Source organism: Microcaecilia unicolor, chromosome 9, assembly GCF_901765095.1.
Source record: "Microcaecilia unicolor chromosome 9, aMicUni1.1, whole genome shotgun sequence".
Lineage (NCBI taxonomy): Eukaryota > Metazoa > Chordata > Amphibia > Gymnophiona > Siphonopidae > Microcaecilia > Microcaecilia unicolor.
In genome coordinates this window covers 87,309,862-87,331,534 of record NC_044039.1, presented here as the reverse complement: position 1 = coordinate 87,331,534, position 21,673 = coordinate 87,309,862, and the positions used below count along the sequence as shown (strand labels likewise).

Sequence of the window (21,673 nt, the reverse complement as noted above, 5' to 3'; positions counted from 1 at the left end):
TATTTTAATTATTTATGGCTAAAGTAGTTCCCCCACTTGAAAACCAATGAATTTCACTAACCTTTGTACTTTCTTGGTTTCCAGTCTTTTGCTTCGTCTTTGGTTTCCTGAGTTAAAGAGGCATTTTACTCCGCTGGTAGAGGGAGGAGAGCACTGGGAGGTATCAAAAGATATGCAAGGACTCCGTTCAACCTGGCCTACAAGATGCAATATCATAGCCAGTCAAAAATTAAATAGTGTAATACATTCAGTTCTAGAATGACACAAAATGGTAGTCAGGCAGTCAACTTCAATTATATAAAAAATGTTGGTCACTAGTTGCTTCCAGCTTCCAAAGTTACTGTCATGCTACATCATTAAAGGAAAACTCAACCCTCATATGAAGACCATGCTATTTAAATACAGAAGTATGGGAACAAAAATTCTTTTAACTGCTTCTTTCAAGCAGTTTTCAACATCCCCACAATATCAAACTTATTATATTCCTTGTTTGGCTGTAAGATTTAGAAGATTTTACTACAGATTATGGTATCATGAACATGGCTATAAAATAAAAAAATATTTTATGCAGGGAAATAGAAGCTATATGGTCCACTATCAACTTCAGGAGAGCACTGTTTAATTTACCTTTTGGTTTTGGGGGTGGATCACTGAGTTCCCAGACAGGGCAGATCAGCCCAGAACAGCAAAACACTGACATCAGTGTGTGCCACTTGGTGCAGATTAAAAGCAAGCAGCTGTAGGCAGGCAACCGAAAGGGCATGAATGAAGGAGTACACATTTTAGAACAAGAGAGGAGTTCTAAATATTCTTATTGTCACAATATAACTTGTATGGTAAGAGAGAAGTCAAGTTAAATACAGTGCCTGCCTCTTTGCCAGTGGTTCAAAGCCCGATAGATAGGCATATTGAGACTGGTCAGGTAGGAGAGCGAGTATCCTCCTAGAGTTGAGGGTTCCTCTTAATTATGAAAACAGAACCTTGCCTCCACTAGTGTGGTCTCATTATTACCCTGGAAGGATTGGGATTTTCAGGATTGGCCACGAATTCTGTTGTAGATTCTCAAGTTCAACATCAAGTGTCTTTTTGAGTGTCTGGGATTTTTACTCTCCCCAGAGTGGCTCCACCCCCTGTAAGCCTGTTGATGGTCAGGCTGAGAGTGGGGCAGCCTGCAAAATTAGATTAGTTGATATTTGGAAAATTGTTACCAGAACTGTATCTACTTAGAGGCTGCAATGCCAAGCTCTCAATTTCACTCAGGAGACTGTGAGCAAATTAGGATAAAATAATTGGATAGACTGAATCTTGAGTGTCAATTCTAGAATCACAAAATACCATTTTATATGCCACTGGAGTTTCAGTTATTAAAACTAACTACTAAGGGGGTCTTTTACAAAAGCGTGCTATCGGTTTTAGACGTGCCTTTGTAAAAAGGACCCCTAAGGAAGAATTCTATAACTGGGCGCCTCCGTTTGAGAGTTTGGATGCAGCACAAGAAGGGTGTATTCTATAAAGACATCAAGAATAGCAGCATAAGTCGGCTGAAACGTGACCATGTAGGTATGCCCACTTATGCCAGATCTATAGCAAGCATGCTGTGCAGTGAGAGCCTATTCTGTAACTGCATCTGGGTGCCCAGATTCCATTACGTAATCTGGTATCGGCATGTCTTACATTTAGACACCCAAAGTTACACCAGTCATAAAAATGATATAACTGCAGGTGACCTAGGGGCTCATTTTCAAAGCACTTAGCCTTCCAAAGTTCCATAGAAACCTATGGAACTTTGGAAAGCTAAGTGCTTTGAAAATATGCCTCTTTAAGTCTACCTTACTGTATTATGCAAGTTTCATGTGTAAGTGGAAACCACGTCCATGCCCCTCCCATGCAAACACTCCTCTTGCAACTCCTCTTGCATTTGCCCTTACAGAATAGTGCTCAGGTGGTTTGCCAGTTTTCTTGACTTGTACACACATAAGTGGCACATAACTGTATATGCCTTCTTATGGAATTACTCTTCCATTTGAGAATCTGGACCAAGAATCTGTGTTTTCTTAATTTTCCTATGGTGGTAGATGTGACAATTTCTTCAGTTTCTTTTGATTTGACTGATTTGCTTGAAATTCAAGATATCACTGTCATCAGAGTTACCCTTCTGGGTTTACTCTTACTGAAAAAAAAAAAAAGAGAAAATGTTGATTCTTAAGTCTGATTTTAAGCTGAAAGTATCTTTGTTTTGTGATAAGAAATTGCAGATCTTTCCAGATGCTACTCAGTAAGCAAAAACAAGACTGGAAGTCACTAAAGAACATAAGTTCCTAAGACAACCTGGCAAAATGTCCAATGGTGTTTATTCTTCAAATATAACAGTTAAAAACATGTCCCTCAATCCTGCATACAGGTAATATCACACTCTTGTTTTTGCTTGCTGCTCCTTTTGTGAAAGGTTTGTTTTCCTTCTCTTTTTTTTTAATGTTTTCATGCTACTCAGTTGCACAGCAAGTTGCTTTTTACTGATGGATTAGATGCTTGCTCTAGGTACATCATTTTTTATTTTAAGATTCCTCATCAAATGCATGATCAATTTTTCAAGGAAATGGATATGCCTTTCTGGATTCCACACATTTAGAAATTTTTTTCAAGAGGACTTGTTATAATTATTGTCTATTCTTTCGCATTTTAGGATTCTCTTCTTGATAATAGATATAGGTAGTGATAGTATGTATTTACGTATATAGTTACCCATTAATTTATTTCTGCTGAGGGTTATTGTTTTTTTTTTCCCTTCATTTTGCCTTCATTTTTCCCTTCATTTTTTCCCTTCATTTTGCCTTAATTTTGTTTACAGATTTGTTTGGATATCTTTTCTACCGCCATTACATGCTGTAGGATTTGCTTGTTTTTACTTTTCTGCTTCTGATTTTTTTGTGTGTGTGTTCTGTTTTCCTTAGAATTTGGAATGTGTATTTCAAAATTTCAATAAAAAAAAGGTTATCTATTTATGTTCATAGAAAAAATAAGTTTAGATATTCTCACATAAATTAAAACTAAAAGCCTTTGAACACAAGAAGTCTGTATTAACAAAGTACAGATAGCAAATACTAACTTGAACAGAGGTTATGGGACCACCCTGTACAAAACGTACCAAGACCCAACATAGAATTTTTTTTGTACCTAAAATGATCAGACTAACATTTTATGTTTCAACATTTTTTTTATTGATGATTGCACATTGTAACACAGTCATTTGATTAAGTACATGACAGGTTTTAAATTTGTCAGTCTTATGTACAATATTCCAAAGTCTCTATCATCAATTTTTGTTGTTACAGTTTCCTCCCCTATCTCCCCTTTACTTCCATTAACATATTCCATGTACAAATAAAAAAAAATTACAATATACAGCAATGAACATTATACTCAAACCGTAATTTCCAATAATAATAGCTTGTGTTTGTTCTGTGATTGAACCCCTTGTTTATGCTATGATTCTGCCGGTTTTGCTGAGGGGGAGGGGGGATGTCTCTTCTGATTGGCTGCCAGGGTTTGTGCTGACGTCAGGAGATAGTACTTTAACCTGCAGCTGGAGAGTCCCTCTGCTTTGGCATTACTTACTTTTGGTGGTAACTGGAAAGCCGGATAGTTTTCTCTCAGAACATGCTCTGGGTTCTGACAAGGATCTGTGTTAGTGTTAGAGTTTTCTTTTCCTTCCCTCTGGGTTAGCTGCTGCTGGTGTGTGTAGCTCTGTAATCAGAGCCAGGGGCCAGCTGCTCATTTGTTAGTGGAGGCTGGGCGTTGTTCAGCCTCTGGGGCTCTGGGCTGAGTGAGAGCGTTATCTCCATTGTTTGTTTGTTTATAGGATTTCTCTCCCCATGTCAGTGAGTAACCCTTTGTGTACTGGGTGTGCTGTGTCCCTGTCTCTTACTGTGTTGTTTAATAGGGCTGTGCTTCCCCTCCTCGGGGAGTTTTCTCTCGGCTTGTTTGTTGTTATAGGCGCTCTCTCTCTCTCCCTCGTGAGCTAACCCTGCTAGCTTAACCCTTTGTGTGCTGTATCTCTGCCTGTCTGCTGTGGGAGTAAGGCATAGGCTTTCTGCCTCCCTTTTTGTGTCTGGTTCCTCTGGCTTCTGCCTGGGGCTTCCTAACCCTGTTGGGGGTTGCTGTGTTAGTTCCCCTGTCCTGTACTAGTCCCCTGGGTGGGCGTGGTCCGCTCTGGTTCTTTTGTTTCTCCCTCTGCCCTATTGCTGGAGTTCAGCACGTCTGGCATCTTGGGGTCCCGGGGCCCTCTGGGTTCTTTCACCCCTCCCTGTGTGTGTCTGAGTTCCCATTCGGCCCGCACGAGTGGCTCTGTGTGCGTGGGTTCCGGTTCGGCCGCGAGGCCCGCCTGTATGCCTATTTCCCTTCTTCCTGAGGGACTGCAGGGAGGGGTAGCTTAGGGGTATTGTGTAGCTGGGGTGTGTGGTGGTGGGTCGGTCTCCCCTTGGCCTGGGTCGGCGCCCTGCTGGCCTCGGCCAGGGTCCAAGGGCTCACGACCAACCCAACGGATTACAGTTTAATCTGATTCCCCCCCCCCTCCCACTCACCCCCTCTTTCCCTTTATTAAATATTCTGCGCTCGCTTCATGGTCCATTCATACACATCCTCTTCACATTCTTATTTTCTACTGTGTTGGTTAAGGTACACTACCTTATTTGGTGCTACTTAAAACTATTTGCCATTTTCCTTGCTGTCTTTTATGTTCCCCTTCCAGTCTCCTCCAACTAAGATGCACTGAGACTCCCCCTCCCTCATTCCTTCTTTTATTATGTGGAAAATTTATTTAACACTGCACTTCTCGCTTTATGGGAAATACTTTGCAAGTACTTGGTCCAAATCGAAACAAACCTCTTTCTTTTCTTGGAAGTGTCCTGAGCTTCCCTTGCCTCCCAGAGCATCAACTCATGAAATCTATTCCTCCAGTACCAGAAGGAGGGCAGTTCCTCCTGCATCCAGTGTCTAAGTATACATTTTTTTCCCACGGCGAATGCCTTGCATAATAATAGTTCCAAATTCTTATCTGAAATCCCTTAGGCTGTCCTTCTGTTTAAAAGTACTCCTCTCCAAGATGGGATTATTCTTTGATCAATGATATTATCAAGGTATTTGTGCACCATCTTCCAAAATGTTTTTACTCTATCAACTCCAAAATGCATGCATGCATGCATGTTGCACTTAGAACATTGAGCATCGGGTGTCCACCCTGCTCTTGCTGCTTGTGTTATATATCCCCTGTGTATTATCCTGTATTGACTCTCCTGCAGCTCCGCACCCCCCCCCCCCCCCACTTGCTTTGGGATATCTGTTATCAATTTTGCAAAGTTTACTCCCTTCAATTCATATCCTAATTCTATACTCCATGCCTCTTTAAGCACTTCATAATTGCGGGGGAGGGGGGGGGGCACAGCAACAGCAGCGCTTTATGCAAACTAGATATCGAAACCTGATCATGTGCATCACCCTTTAAAAATTCTCGAACCTTTTGACCCAGTTTTGTACCCAGAGCCTCTTGATCTAGACTAAACCAGTAGTGGTGTAATTGTCTATAAGTGTAATAGTCTTTGTTGGTAAGGGATAGCCTCTGCTGCAGGTCTTGAAATGTGTACAACCTTCCCTCCTCATTGACTAAATGTTCCACTAAAGTGATTCCCATTTCTAACCAGGTTTTAATGATCCCTGCTTCCATTCCAGGTTGGAAGTCCCCATTCCCTTGAAGTGGCAGCTGATCACTGACACTTGGATTATGATTCCAGGCTTTCATTAGGAAGCGCCAAACTTGTCGTAGGAGGAATGTGAACGATTACAGGAGGACCTTGCGAGACTGGGAGAATGGGCGTGCAAGTGGCAGATGAAGTTCAATGTTGACAAGTGCAAAGTGATGCATGTGGGTAAGAGGAACCCGAATTATAGCTACGTCTTGCAAGGTTCCGCGTTAGGAGTTACGGATCAAGAAAGGGATCTGGGTGTCGTCGTCGATGATACGCTGAAACCTTCTGCTCAGTGTGCTGCTGCGGCTAGGAAAGCGAATAGAATGTTGGGTGTTATTAGGAAGGGTATGGAGTCCAGGTGTGCGGATGTTATAATGCCGTTGTATCGCTCCATGGTGCGACCGCACCTGGAGTATTGTGTTCAGTACTGGTCTCCGTATCTCAAAAAAGATATAGTAGAATTGGAAAAGGTACAGCGAAGGGCGACGAAAATGATAGTGGGGATGGGACGACTTTCCTATGAAGAGAGGCTGAGAAGGCTAGGGCTTTTCAGCTTGGAGAAGAGACGGCTGAGGGGAGATATGATAGAAGTGTATAAAATAATGAGTGGAATGGATCGGGTGGATGTGAAGCGACTGTTCACGCTATCCAAAAATACTAGGACTAGAGGGCATGAGTTGAAGCTACAGTGTGGTAAATTTAAAACGAATCGGAGAAAATTTTTCTTCACCCAACATGTAATTAGACTCTGGAATTCGTTGCCGGAGAACGTGGTACGGGCGGTTAGCTTGACGGAGTTTAAAAAGGGGTTAGATAGATTCCTAAAGGACAAGTCCATAGACCGCTATTAAATGGACTTGGAAAAATTCCGCATTTTTAGGTATAACTTGTCTGGAATGTTTTTACGTTTGGGGAGCGTGCCAGGTGCCCTTGACCTGGATTGGCCACTGTCGGTGACAGGATGCTGGGCTAGATGGACCTTTGGTCTTTCCCAGTATGGCACTACTTATGTACTTATGTACTTATTGTAAAAAAATGCTTTTTTTTTTTTTACATGTTGACGGTAAGCTATTTGATTTAGCATGCAGGAGGAAGTTCACATGCCAAGGCTTATACAATGCCCGCTCCCATCCAATAGGGATGAACTGATTTGTATCTAGCACTCAGTCTCGGAGATGTCTCATGAGACAGGCCTGGTTATACCTTCGAATATTGGGTAGACCCATACCTCCCTGTGTCGTAAAGGTATTCCAGACGTAATTTGGACTTCTTCCCGTCCCAAAGAAATTTCCTACAAATCCTATTTAACTTTCGTACATCCCTTCTTAATAAGTGTATTGGCATAACTTGTAATATGTACAGCCATCTTGGGAATATGAGCATTTTAAACAAATTGATTCTACCTATGAGTGATAATGGTAGATGGCTCCACTGCTCAAGAGAACATCCTATATCCTGTAGCAACTTCTCTACATTCAATTGATACAATTTTGAGATATCCAAGGAGAGCCGCACCCCCAAGTAACGAAAGGATTCATCTGCCCATTTCAGCGGGATTCGGCCTTGCCAACTCTCCTCTTGGTTCTCCTCACCTTGCAATGCCTCTGACTTCTCCAAATTTAACTTGAAGCCTGAAAAGTCTCCATATTCTGCCATACATTCTAATAGAGCTGTCAGTGAAGTACTTGGGTGAATCAGATGGGCTAGTAGATCATCAGCAAATGCTGCGATCTTGAAAATTTCTGCTCCCACTGCGACCCCTTGCACATCAGGTGACCTTTGAACATCTCTGATCAAGGGATCTAATGTTAAAACGAACAGTAGAGGTGACAGTGGACAGCCTTGTCTAGTACCCCGGTGTTTAGAGAAGGGGGCAGAGAGTATTCCATTGACCCACATTTGGGCCTGTGGAAGATAGTATAGCGCCCGTATTGCCTCCTGAAAGAACCCACTTATTCCATAAGCTTCTAATGTCCCAAATAAAAAAATCCCATACCACTCTGTCGAATGCTTTTTCGGCATCGAAGCTGACTAACACGGATGGAATGGCCTGATTGGATACGACCTCCAACGTTGTAAGTATTTTCCTAACATTTTTTGTAATATTTCTGCCCTGCACAAAACCTACTTGGGATTCCTCAATAATATCTGGCAGTATGCGGGCTAGACGGTTTGCTAGGACTTTGGCATATAATTTAGCTTCATAGTTTAGGAGCGAGATAGGTCTATAAGATTCCGGCTTCTTCGTATCTCGTCCCGGCTTCGGTAATACTATAATTTGTGCTAGCCTTAAGGATGGAGGTATTTGTTGTTCCTGCACTATGGTATTAAACATGGCCATTGGCAGTGGTGCTACTTCCTCCTTCAACATTTTATAGAATTCCCCTCTATACCCTTCTGGGCCCGGGGTCTTTCCCAAGGGTCCCTGCTGTTTTGCCCATGATACTTCATCTGTTGTTATGGGTGCGTTTAAAATAGCCAGACTCTCCGGTTCCACTCGAACAATGTCTTGTCCACTTAGATACATCTGGGTTAGGGGGCGAATATAAACGCGTATAATAGTCTAGCATGATTTTGTTGATTTGAGCATCCTTATTCTCTAGTACACCGCTAGAGGAATACAAGGCATCTATTTTGTAAGGCCCCTGCCTAGGTTTTGACAGCCGTGCTAGCATCCTACTATTTTTATTTGCATATTTATATAATTGATATCTGTAATAAGCATAATTTTTTGGGCCTTTTGATGAATCCTTTCATTTAAGACCTGCTGCAGTTCTAAAAGTTGGGTTTTTAATTGCAAACTATGATGCCTCCCGTATGCTTTCCTTACCCTTGTTACTTCTTTTTCCAATCTAAGCAACTCCTTCTCCCTTACCTTTTTTTTGATGACTCGTGTATGCTATAATCTCCCCCCCCGTAGTACAGCTTTCGCCGTGTCCCAATATAAAATCGGGTTGCCCCTATGTTCCTGGTTAGTCTCTTGAAAGTGCTTATATTTTTGTGTTATATAGCCTAACAATTAATACCACTAAGGCACTTTACTCATGTAAACACAGTCTCTTAAATTAATCTAATAATCTTGACTTCAGATTTCCGGTGTGTTTATTATACTTCATAAACTACACCTCTCCGCTGTGTTGTTATTCTAACAGCGGGAATCCTCATCAGTCTAGGTTAAAGATTTTTTTGCTTTTTCACTTTTTTAACTTAGCACTTATCTTATCTTCCCGGCTTTCTCACTGGTTTGCTCTACAGTGCGCTTCTGTTTCGTAACATCTTCATCTGGAGCTATAACTTTTATATGCCAGTTCTTGTGCCAGTTATGTCTTTTCTCTACTTAGCTACTCCGTCTCTTTACTTTAATGTATCTCCTACTATATAATTGTTATATAGCCTAAAAATATTTTATCGTTATACAGGCGATAAAATCTCCATTGAAATAGAAAATAGAATCTCCATTGAAAACGGCCAGGCTCTGGCCCTGGTGGCTCTAATACCGTGAGTACGATCAGACTAACATTTTAAAATACAAGTTTATCCAGTGGTGTGCTGGTAAATGTTTAACAACAGGATCTCTCTTAAAATAAAAATAAAAAAAGTTCTGACGCACCCAGAACATCACTGCCCTTCTCTTACCATGCTCAGTAGGAAGGAAACCCCTCCCATGGCACATACACTCTTTTTCTCTGCCCCTTACCCCCCTACACACCATGGCACATTCATCCTTTTCTCTCTGCCCCCAACCTCCCCACCCTGTTGCACACTCACCTCCTCCTTTTGTCTGCCCCCAACCCTCCAAGGCACACTTACCATTTTACTCTGCCCCAATCCCCCCCCCCTCCCCATGGCACACTCATCCTTCTACTCTACCCCCAACACCCCCTCCCCCGGTACACTGTTCCTATACCTCCCCTTCCTCCCACATTTTGTGCAGCACCCCTCACCCTGGTGCCAATATTTCTCCCTCTCTCTTCCCACCACTCACAGTCAGTCCAATATTTCTCCCTCCAGAGTCCAGTGGGTCTCTCGCTTTTCCATCCAGCATCTTCCCATATTGTCATCTTCCTCAATCCAGTTTCTCTATCCCCTTCCCCTCTCCCATGCAGCACCACTTCCTGTCTGTCCTTCCCTAGCCCAGCACAGGAGCTCGTCTCACTACCCGGGTCCAACAAACCACTCTGTGCCCCCACCCCATGCAGGTACCAGAGTCTCTACTTCTCCCCACACCGTGGTCCTTCTCTGTCCTTGATCACCTGCCTGTAGCTGGACTGCAGCAAGTAAAGCAGGGCTGCCTCAGCCTTCTGGGATGTGTCCTGGACCAGTCCCACCCTCCTTTGATGTAATTTCCTGTTTCCATGAGGGCAGGATGCATACCAGAGAACGTTGAGGATCCAAGGAAGCCCTACTTCACTCGCTGCAGTGCAGCTATCAGGATGGAGAAGGGCCACGGGGAGAAAGATACTGGTACCTGTGAGCGGGTGGGCGGAGAGAGTGGTTTGCTGGACCCGGGGAATGAGACCTGCTACTCTGTTGAGCCAGAGAGGGCAAACAAGAAAAAGAGAGAAGCTGGCACCTAGAGCAGCTCTGACACAGCTCCGGCAGAACACTATCTTGCAGACAGAGGATTTATAAATCTTACAAAATGCTTTATGAAATCAAGCTGGACAATAGTGATTGGTAGTGTTGGGTATTTAGATTTTATGAGATTAAGGGGCCCAGTTAGCATGAGTAAAAATAAAAATGCTTACAGCAAAAAAGGTATTTTGCCTGTGTTCATGTGCTAATTACGCGTTACCTATTTTTTTACAAAATATTTTATAGAGGAAGTGTGTCACAGGTGGAGAGTGAATGGTCCATTACATTAGAATTCTATATAGAACTGCGTGTTTGATTCATCAAGCAGTGTATGCAGAATCAGTTCTCTGGTACTTTAAAAAAGTATAAGGAAAGGCTAAAGAGGTTAGGGCTCTTCAGCCTGGAAAAGAGATGGATGAGGGGAGATATGAGTGAGGTCTACAAAATCCTGAGTGGTGTAGAACAAGTAGAAGTAAACTGATTTTTTACTCGTTCCAAAAGTACAAAGACAAGGGGGCACTCGAGGAAGTTACATGGAAATACGTTTAAAACAAATAGGAGGAAATATTTTTTCACTCAACCAATAGTTAAGCTCTGGAACTCTTTGCCAGAGGATGTAGTAACAGTGGTTAGCATATCTGGGTTTAAAAAAAGGTTTGGACAAGTTCCTGGAGGAAATGTCCATAGTCTGCTATTGAGACAGACATGGGGAAGCAACTACTTGCCCTGGGATTTGTAGTATGGAATGTTGCTACAATTTGGGTTTCTGCCAGATACTTGTGACCTGGTTTGGCCAGTTTGGAAACAGGATACTGGGCTAGATGGACCACTGGTCTGACCCAGTATGGCTACTCATATATTCTTATCGACCTTTAAGGGCTTTGAGTTCGGAGCTTGCAATCTGTGAAACTTGTTCATACTTGGAGAAGTACCTTTGCATTGGCTGGACCACAGTTCTGGAATGCTCAACCTGGAGTTATAAGACTTTGTGGCAGTATGGCATCTTTTTGCAAACTATTGAAGACGCATGTGTTTGTTCAAGCCTGGGGTTGATATATTAGTTCTGTTTTGGTGTTAATGGTGTTTTATCTGAGCTTTTATTGTGTATGTTTTATTGTAATCTGTTTAGTATAAGCAGAATATAAATATTTAAATAAATAAATACAATTATGTAACTAGAATGCTATGATTAGTACGCGTAAACCAGATAAAGACAACTTAACGTGGGAGCACTTACTGCCTCCTAAATAGGATGTGGTAAGTGCTCCCGTGTTAGTTTTTTGCAAATCTCACTCACTAATGGAAACATTAGCACGGGACAACATTTTAAAAAATGCCCTATTAAGTGCCAAGTAAAATCTGGGTTTAGTGCACAGGAAACTACCATGTTAAAATGCGTTAAGCCCAGATTTCAAAACACTTTAGCAAACGGCTCAGAGTAAAGATTTCATTTTTATCCTTTCAAAACAATTGCTTGAAGGTGTGCACCTTTCCTCAGATTCCCAAACTCTAGTTATAGTTACTTCCATTTATATAAAATCAATTAAAATTGATGAAATGACATCTCTCAAGTAATTCATGAAACAATAAACTAGAATGTTAATATTTAACTACAGAAACACTGATTTTACAAACACCATAAAATCTTACCTGAAACTGGAGTGGAACCACTGTCAGAAAGACTGCTAGGTGGTAAATCAAAAGTCAGGTTATGCATTAGGGAGTTAAGTTTCTTGCTAGAGAATCCCTGTGAACAGTCCAATGGGAGTTTCCGCTTCTTGCTTGGAGTAGGAATCACTGGTGTCATCATGGATGAAAAGGCTGGAATTGGCAAAAAAAAAAAAAAAAGGACTTTATTAGAGCAAGAGGAAGGAAAGCCGCTCATTCAGGATTTGATAATGGTCACATAATGTAACACATATAGGTCTCACCTTCTAGGTTGTCAGATCACATCAAAAAACAAAGCACTGTCATGCACCACTAAAAAGTAAAGGGTCTGCAGGGCAATTTGTTAGAAGCCTATGCACACTCAGACATACTGCTCAAATACTGTATTTTTTACGATATGAGGTACCCCCCAGAAGATAAAGATGTTCAGGAATTTGAATTGGATGTATTAATTTTATATACCGCATTTATACCTTAATGTCAAAGTGGTTTACAATAACAGCACAAAATACAATAAACCATTCCATGATAATAAAAAGTCCAAAAACATATTAGTTAAACACTGCTGGAATAATTAAGTTTTAAACTTAATTTAAGATTTTGACACGGTTCCCCACAGGAGGCTCTTAAATAAACTGGATGGGCTGAAGATAGGACCCGAAGTGGTGAACTGGATTAGGAACTGGTTGACGGACAGAAGCCAGAGTGTGGTGGTGAATGGAATTCGCTCGGAGGAGGGAAAGGTGAGTAGTGGTGTGCCTCAAGGATCGGTGCTGGGACCGATTCTGTTCAATATATTTGTGAGTGACATTGCCAAAGGGTTAGAAGGTAAAGTTTGCCTATTTGCGGATGATACTAAGATCTGTAACAGAGTGGACACCCGGGAGGGAGTGGAAAACATGAAAAAGGATCTGAGGAAGCTAGAAGAATGGTCTAAGGTTTGGCAATTAAAATTCAATGTGAAGAAATGCAAAGTGATGCACTTAGGGAATAGAAATCCTCGGGAGACGTATGTGTTAGGCGGGGAGAATCTGATAGGTACGGACGGGGAGAGGGATCTTGGGGTGATAGTATCTGAGGATCTGAAGGCGATGAAACAGTGTGACAAGGCGGTGGCCGTAGCTAGAAGGTTGTTAGGCTGTATAGAGAGAGGTGTTACCAGCAGAAGAAAGGGGGTGTTGATGCCCCTGTATAAGTTGTTGGTGAGGCCCCACCTAGAGTATTGTGTTCAGTTTTGGAGGCCGTACCTTGCGAAGGATGTAAAAAGAATTGAAGCGGTGCAAAGAAAAGCTACGAGAATGGTAAGGGATTTGCATTACAAGACGTATGAGGAGAGACTTGATGACCTGAACACGTATACTCTGGAAGAAAGGAGAAACAGGGGTGATATGATACAGACGTTCAAATATTTGAAAAGTATAAATCCGCAAACGAACCTTTTCCGGAGGTGCGAAGGCGGTAGAATGAGAGGACATGAAATGAGATTGAAGGGGGGCAGACTCAAGAAAAATGTCAGGAAGTATTTTTTCACGGAGAGAGTACTGGATGCTTGGAATGCCCTCCTGCGGGAGGTGGTGGAAATGAAAACGGTAACAGAATTCAAACACGCGTGGGATAAACATAAAGGAATCCTGTTCAGAAGGAATGGATCCTAAGGAGCTTAGCCGAGATTGGGTAGCAGAGTTGGTGGCGGGAGGCAGGGATAGTGCTGGGCAGACTTATACGGTCTGTGCCAGAGCCGGTGATGGGAGACGGGGACAGTGCTGGGCAGACTTACACGGTCTGTGCTCTAAAAAGAACAGATACAAATCAAGGTAAGGTACACACAAAAAGTAGCACATATGAGTTTATCTTGTTGGGCAGACTGGATGGACCGTGCAGGTCTTTTTCTGCCGTCATTTACTATGTTACTATGTAAACAGTTTATGAAAACTAAGGTATGAAGAAGTATTATGAAATTCTTCAGACAAAGAGTTCAAAAGTGAAGGTCCAGTGTATGAAAACACTCCTTTTATAGTCATTGAAAGCTTAATGGATGTCAAGACCTGGAAGATGAAATGTGTGCAGGCCAAAGGTATCATTGTGTGTGCACATAGGCTGCAAGGTAGTTTTCAGAGTGGAAGAATGTGCATTATTGATCTAAAAAGTTACCAATACCCACAGAGAGAAACATACGCAAAGTACTATTTATGAATCAGTGCAGTTAAAAACTGCTGCTTTAGGGCTCCATTCACTAAGCTGCAGAACAAAGTGGCCTCAGAAGAGCCTTATGTGAGTTTTTCCTAAGTGCTAAAGCCATTTCCCAAAGGGCATACTATAAATTAACAATTAAAAATTGTGAGATGAAAAAGGGGAAATACTAATAATAGATGATTTAAATATGCCAAATGTTAACTGGGGAACCCAGTTACAGGGTCATCTAGAAGTAGGAAGATCATGGACTCACTACAGGGAAAACTGTTCCAACAGTTAGTAATGGAACCCAAGCTGGAAGATGTCACACTGGATCTAATGCTTCTGAATCTAGAGTATATTTCTGATGTTATAGCAGGTGATCATCTGGCATCTAGTACCGGACGTTGTGATTCATTATTAAGACATATGGAAAGAGCGTTTATTCAGAAATGAAGGTTCTTGACAAAAAAAAAACAAAAAAACAAAACCACACTTTGTCAAGGGGGGTGGGGGCTGGAAACACCTCGATGAGGAGTTACCTGGATGGGAGAAATAGAAAAACAATGAGCAAAACTGAAAGGAATTATTTCAAGGGCAACAAACATTTTTGTTAAGAAAGTAATTAAAAGAGGAAAAGAAGGGTGCTTTACTTCTCAAAGGTAGTAGCTGAGAAGAGATTACAGAAAGAGGAAGACAAGCAACAATATCTGGAAAAGCTAAGATATGTTGGTGAAGTAGTCAGGAAAGCAAAGATTCAAACAGAAGAAAAAATATATCCAATACAGTAAAATAGGGGGCCAAGACATTTTATAGATTTATATATATTTTTTGTTACATTTGTACCCCGCACTTTTTCCCACTCATGGCAGGCTCAATGCGGCGGGCAATGGAGGGTTAAGTGACTTGCCCAGAGTCACAAGGAGCTGCCTGTGCCGGAAATCAAACTCAGTTCCTCAGGACCAAAGTCCACCACCCTAACCACTAGGGTTAGTGATAGCTGGAAGTGCAAAAGTGGAAATGTGAAGCTCATGGGTGAAGGGGGAAGATATAAAAAGGTGATAAAGTAGAATTGCTCTGTGTTCACAGAAGAAGGGCTCAGAGTAGGACTGTAGAAGCAAACAGAGTGAAAGTGTAGTACACCATGAACGATTTTCAAAAGACTGTCTACTTTTAAGTTGTTCCTCATGAGCACAAAGTGATGGGGCCAGATGACATACATCCAAGCATAGAAGCCAACTTTTCAAAATGATTGGGGGTGCTGAAATTTTTTTTTTTTTTTTTTAACAGGTGGTGCATTCCCCCTCCCCTGTCCCTCGTCCCCCTTCCACCTCCCTCCGAGTTCCAGCCCCCCCCTTCTCCCAGTTCCAGTCCCCCCTCCCTCCGAGTTCCAGGGTCCCCTCTCCCTCCCAGTTCCAGGGTCCTCCCTCCGAGTTCCAGGCCCCCTCCCTCCGAATTTTAAAAAAGTCATCTTACCTTGTCGTGGTTACGGTGGCAGCTGCGGTAAAAAGCGTGCAGGCTTGGCGCTTAGTTCAGTTTTCCCTCCTCTCTCTCTCAGCTCTGGTCCCACCCTCATTTCCTGTTTCTGCAAGGGCGAGACCAGAGCTGAGAGAGAGAGAAGGGAAAACTGAACTAAGCGCAGAGCCTGCAAACTTTTTACCGCTGCTGCCGCCGTAACCCCGACGAGGTAAGATAGATGACTTTTAAAATTCGGAGGGAGGGGGCCTGGAACTCGAAGGGAGGAGGGAGGGAAGAAACGAACTTCTGGTGGGTGAAATATTGGGGGTGCTCGAGCACCCACAGAGTTGGCGCCTATGCATCCAAGGGTTTTGGGGGAACTTGGGGAAGGTCTGGCGTATCTGCTATTTGACCTTTTTGAATATTTTTTTAGCGTCATGAGTAACCCTGGATGGCTGGAGAAGGGTGAAGGTGGTCCCTCTCTATAAAAGTAGGAGAAGGTTAGAAACTACAGACCAGTTAGTCTGACCTCCATTAACATAGTAACATAGTAGATACGGGCAGATAAACACCTGTACTGTCCATCCAGTCTGCCCAAAAAGATACACTCATAGCATAAGTTACGATGTCATACCACATATGCATAACTTGGATCTTGATTCGCCTTGCTATTTTCAGACCACAGACTGTAGACGTTGGCTTCGCACTGGCCTTGTTCCCCCACTCCTGCCCATCCAAATCTGTCCAGCCATGATCAGAGCACAAACCGTTGAAGTCTGCCCGGCAGTGGCTTGGGTACTCAATTACTGAAGTTCCCAACTAAACTCATTCCATACAGGATTCCTTTATGTTTATCCCATGCACATTTGAATTACATAAGAATATAAGAGTAGCCATACTGGGTCAGACCAATGGTCCATCAAGCCCAGTATCCTGTTTCCAAACAGTGGCCAAGCCAGATCACAAGTATCTGACAGAAAACCAAATCGTGGCAACACTCCATACTACAAATCCCAGGGCATGCAGTTGCTTCCCCATGTCTGTCTCAATAGCAGACTATGGATTTTTCCTCCAGGAATTTGTCCAAACTTTTTTTAAACCTAGATATGCTAATTGCTATTACCACATCCTCTGGCAAAGAGTTCCAGAGCTTAACTATTTGTTGAGTGAAAAAATATTTCCTCCTATTTGTTTTAAACGTATTTCTATGTAACTTCCTCGAGTGTTCCCTTGTCTTTGTATTTTTGGAACGAGTAAAAAATCAATTTACTTCTACTTGTTATACACCACTCCCCTCATCTTTCTCCTTTCCAAGCTGGAGAGCCCTAACCTCTAGCCTTTCCTCATATGAGAGGAGTTCCATCCCCTTTATCATTTTGGTCACTCTTCTTTGAACCTTTTCCAATTTTGCTATATCTTTTTTGAGATACGGCGATCAGAACTGGACGCAATAGTCAAGGTGCGGATGCACCATGGAGCGATACAAAGGCATTATAATATTTTCTGTCTTATTCACCATCTTTTTCCTAATAATTCCAAGCATCCTTGCTTTTTTGGCCACTGCCGGACACTGAGCAGAAGATTTCAGAGTATTACCTATAACGGCACCCAGATCTTTTTTTTTTTTGAGTGCTGCCCCCAAGGTGGACCCTAGCATCAAGTAACTATGATTCAGATTATTCTTTTCAGTGTGCATCACCTTGCATTTGTGCACATTAAATTTCATCTGCCATCTCTATGCTGGAAACAAAAATAATAGAAACGGAAAAAAATATTGAAACTAATACTGGTAATAAGTAATTTCCAACAAACCCACGTGAATTTGATTAAAGAAAATATGCAGCTACAATATAAGGTTGAAAATTTGGAAAATCAACAAAGAGCTAAAACTTTGCACCTGATAAATTTTCCTAAAATGCCTTCTTATTGCTCCTCTTATTACCTTTAAAAAAAAAAACCTATTAGAGATACTGAAGATTCCGGAACAAGCCTATCCTCCAGTCTCTAAGATATATTATTTGTCTACATATAAAAAGAAAGATACGAATCAACCTATAACTGAAGGAGCTGATGTTTCTTTTGATGCTTTAAACCTTACACAAATGCTTGAAGAGGATGAGTTGGGTATTAAACCAGCAACTTTAATAGTAACTTTTGTATTACAACCTGACCGAGACTGGATACTAAAGCAATGTTTTCGGCATAGAAAAGAACTTTTTATGAATCATAAGAGTGTTTCCAGATATTGCTAGAGTAACCCAAAAGCGACAACAACTTTTTCTTAAACTTCACTCTCGTGTTTTACAAATGGGTGGTCTATTTTGGCTGAATTTCCCCTGCAAATGTGTACTGAAAGTAAATTTGGTTAAATGTGTTTTCTATGACCCTACACACTTAATTTCCTTTTTAGATTCGAAGACTGTTGTAACTCCAGTTATGTAACCAGTAGTAATATCTTGGTCTACTCCGTAATTAATTTAATTGTCTGAGTTTCTCTTCTATTTGCTTAACCTAAGTTAGTGAAATTTATATTTCTTATTCTCTCTCTCAATTGTGGACTAGAGATCGGATAGATTATATATTACGTGTTATAAATTTGAGTAATATGATGTTTAATAATACTAATTCTCTCTATATCTTTTCTGTATCAAGAATATTCTTGATTTAATTTCTGAAAGCTTAATAAAAAAATTTCATTTCCCATTTGGATGCTTAGTCTTCCAATTTCCTAAGGTCTTCCTGCAATATTTCACAGTCCGCACATGTTTTAACAACCTTGAATAGTTTCGTATCATCTGCAAATTTGATCACCTCACTCGTCGTTCCGATTTCCATGTCATTTATAAATACGTTAAATAGCACCAGTCCTAGTACAGATCCCTGCAGCACTCCACTGTTCACCCTCCTCCGTAGACAGAAATGACTATTTAACCCTACCCTCTGTTTTCTGTCCAATAGCCAATTCCTAATCCACACCAGAACCTTGCCTCCTATCCCATGACTCTAATTTTTCTCAGGAGTCTCTCATGAAGAACTTTTATCAAAAGGTTTCTGAAAATCTAGATACACTACATCAACTGGTTCACCTTTATCCACATCTTTATTCACGCATTCAAAGAAATGAAGCAAATTGGTGAGGCAAGACTTTCCTCGGCTGAACCCATGTGACTCTTCCTATTAAATCATGTTTGTCTGTGTGTTCTGTAATTTTATTCTTTATAACAGTTTCCACTATTTTGCCCGGCACCAACATCAGGCTTACCGGTCTATAATTTCCCTGATCACCTAGAACCCTTTTTAAAAATCGGTATCACACTGGCCACCCTCCAATCTTCAGGTACTATGGATGATTTTAATGACAGGTTACATATTACTAACAGCAGACCAGCAATTTCATGCTTGAGTTCTTTGAGTACCCTTGGATGTATGCCATCCAGTCCAGGTGATTTACTACTCTTTAATTTGTCAATTTGGCTCAGTACATTTTCCAGGTTCACTGAGATTTCTTTCAGTTCCTCAACATCATCACCCTTGAAAACCATTTCCAGTACAGGCAGATCTCTTACATCTTCTTCCATAAAGACAGAAGCAAAGAATTCATTCAGTTTCTCCGCTATGGCCTTGTCCTCCCTGAATGCCCCTTTTGCTCCTTCGTGATCTAACGGTCCCACAGATTCCCTCTCAGGCTGGTGAGGCCAAATAGGAATGTGTAAATAGGGCTGTATGAGATTGAGCGAGGTCAATAACTCTCCCGCTGACCTGTCGCAATGACAGAACATAGTGTCTCCATTTGAAAACGGCAAATCCATAAGGCCTTGTTCATGAAAAGGTCCAGTATGAGTTGAAGAGTCCCACCTTTCTTGGGCACCATGAAGAAAATGGAGTAGCAGCCGAGACCGTGCTCTGCTGGGGCCACAGGGCACACCGCTTCCAAATGGAGCAGCTCGGCAAGAGTTTCCCAATCCACCTTTACTTTGGCTGGGCGAACTCAAGCCTTAACTGTCCTGGATTACTTCCATTCGTCTGAAGTCGCCCTGGCCCATTCCCCCAGAAAAAGGGACAGCCATCCCCCAATAACCAGCAGGGGATGGACCAGGGCCCCATCACTGGGAGCCCCTAGCAGCGGGCTGTCGAGGGGTGGAGGCAGAACAACAATGGTCACCTGTTAGAAGCCTCCCGGAATTATGGAGCAAGAAAACTCAGTCCTGGCACCTGAGTGGGGTCTATCCTCCGGGAGGTGCTGACCTTTGGAGTCTTCGATGGCATTCACAACCTTTTACAGATCCTCTCCAAATAGAAACATTGCGAAAAGGCAACCATGCCAAGTGAGACTTGAAGGCTACATCAGCTGCCCAATGCCTCAATCATCAATGGCGAACCATGACTGCCAACAAGATCTCTTTGGTGGAGACCCGCAGGTGATCATACAAGAGGTCTGCCAAAAAAGTCACACCCAAATCCAGGGCCGGTAAGAAGGCTACTAATTCGTTGGTCGACAACGCCTTCTGGACCAACAAGAGACGGGCTATGGCCATGTAAGACCCGCACACCGAGGCCTGTAGGCACAAGGTGGTCTTTTTGGTGACCATCTTGATTAAGGAGTCCATAGTGGGCAAATGCAAGGACTGCAGGTTCTCTGATGGGAGCTGGAAAAGGCGTGCCATAGCCTGCACCACCCTGAGACCAGAATCCAGCAAATCCCATTGCACCAAGATGAGGACCTTCAAAGCCTCGTGAATATGAAAGGTACAAAAAAGCCTTGCCACCGTGGGGTCATCCCCCTCATCCAACGGAAACTCCCCGTCTTCGAGATCCTCCACCATAGTTGGTGAGGAGTCCCCTGGTAAATGGACCTCCTCCACATCTGATGTCAAAGAGGCCTCATCCAAGTCTCGTCCAAGCATGGTCACTCAGGCAAACGCAATTGCAGGATGGCCAAAGATTCCTGGTGGGGGGGGGGTTATAATAGCCAATTAGAGGCCTGAGGGGTCCCTGACCACATCAATAAAAAAGCCTTATGCCTTATCAGCACAAATGTCAGAGAAAAGGGGGCAAAAATCAAGGCCTGCATCCCCTGCCGCCTCCCCCGATAATCCACAGTCCATGGAAGCGCAGAGCTGGTCTGACCAGGACTGGCCTGCTTCAACAACAGAGGCTGCATGCTGCATCCCAGCGAAAACCGCACCAGCAGAAGCGTGCGCCACCGAGAGGCTTGGTGTTCTTGCCAGAAAAAAAAAAAAAAAATTCTGATGTAGTAAGCTCCTCCATAGCGGGCCTTTCAGCCGTGTCCGATGTCGGGGAACTTGCGTGTTCATGTATGCACAAGCGTGGCAATGTCCCATCACTGCTCTCCAGTTCCTACACAGGGAGCACCATTTTATCTATTCCAACGGATCTGACATGTGCCGGCAACACCCCCAATCAGAAAACCAGAGCCAGACCCTCCTCGTGCTGTTCACTGCACACTCTCAGTGCTCTGCTTGCCTTCAGTCTCATTTGATTTTTTTTTTTTTTTTTTTTTTTTTTTTTTTTTAACTCCAATGGAGAACTGACATTGCTGTCTGGATGTCTCAACGCCACCTGAAATTAAATATGACCAAAACCGAGCTTCTCATTTTCCCCCCCAAACCCACCTCCCCACTCCCCCCGTTTTCTATTTCTGTTGATGGCTCTCTCATTCTCCCTGTCTCCTCAGCTCGAAACCTTGGGGTCATCTTTGACTCTTCTCTCTCCTTCTCTGCTCATATCCAGCAGATTGCCAAGACCTGTCGTTTCTTTCTTTACAACATCCGTAAAATCCGCCCCTTTCTTTCCGAGCACTCTACCAAAACCCTCATCCACACCCTTGTCACCTCTCATTTAGACTACTGCAATCTGCTTTTTGCTGGCCTCCCACTTAGTCACCTCTCCCCTCTCCAGTCGGTTCAAAACTCTGCTGCCCGTCTCATCTTCCGTCAGGGTCGCTTTACTCATACTACCCCTCTCCTCAAGTCGCTTCACTGGCTCCCTATCTGTTTTCACATCCTGTTTAAACTTCTTCTACTAACCTATAAATGTAC

At 42.6% G+C, this 21,673-nt stretch overlaps 1 protein-coding gene across 2 annotated transcripts in view; it reads right to left on the bottom strand.

The window, feature by feature from the left end:
* Positions 1-21,673, bottom strand: part of ARHGAP11A (Rho GTPase activating protein 11A) — a 151,647-nt gene that overhangs the window by 50,710 nt on the left and 79,264 nt on the right. For both annotated transcript variants that reach the window (XM_030214991.1, XM_030214990.1), the window contains exons 8-9: positions 11,967-12,137; positions 62-197 (exon numbers count right to left, since the gene is read on the bottom strand). In XM_030214991.1, coding sequence (XP_030070851.1) covers positions 62-197; positions 11,967-12,137 — 307 coding nt within the window. The remainder of the gene's footprint in view (positions 1-61; positions 198-11,966; positions 12,138-21,673) is intronic.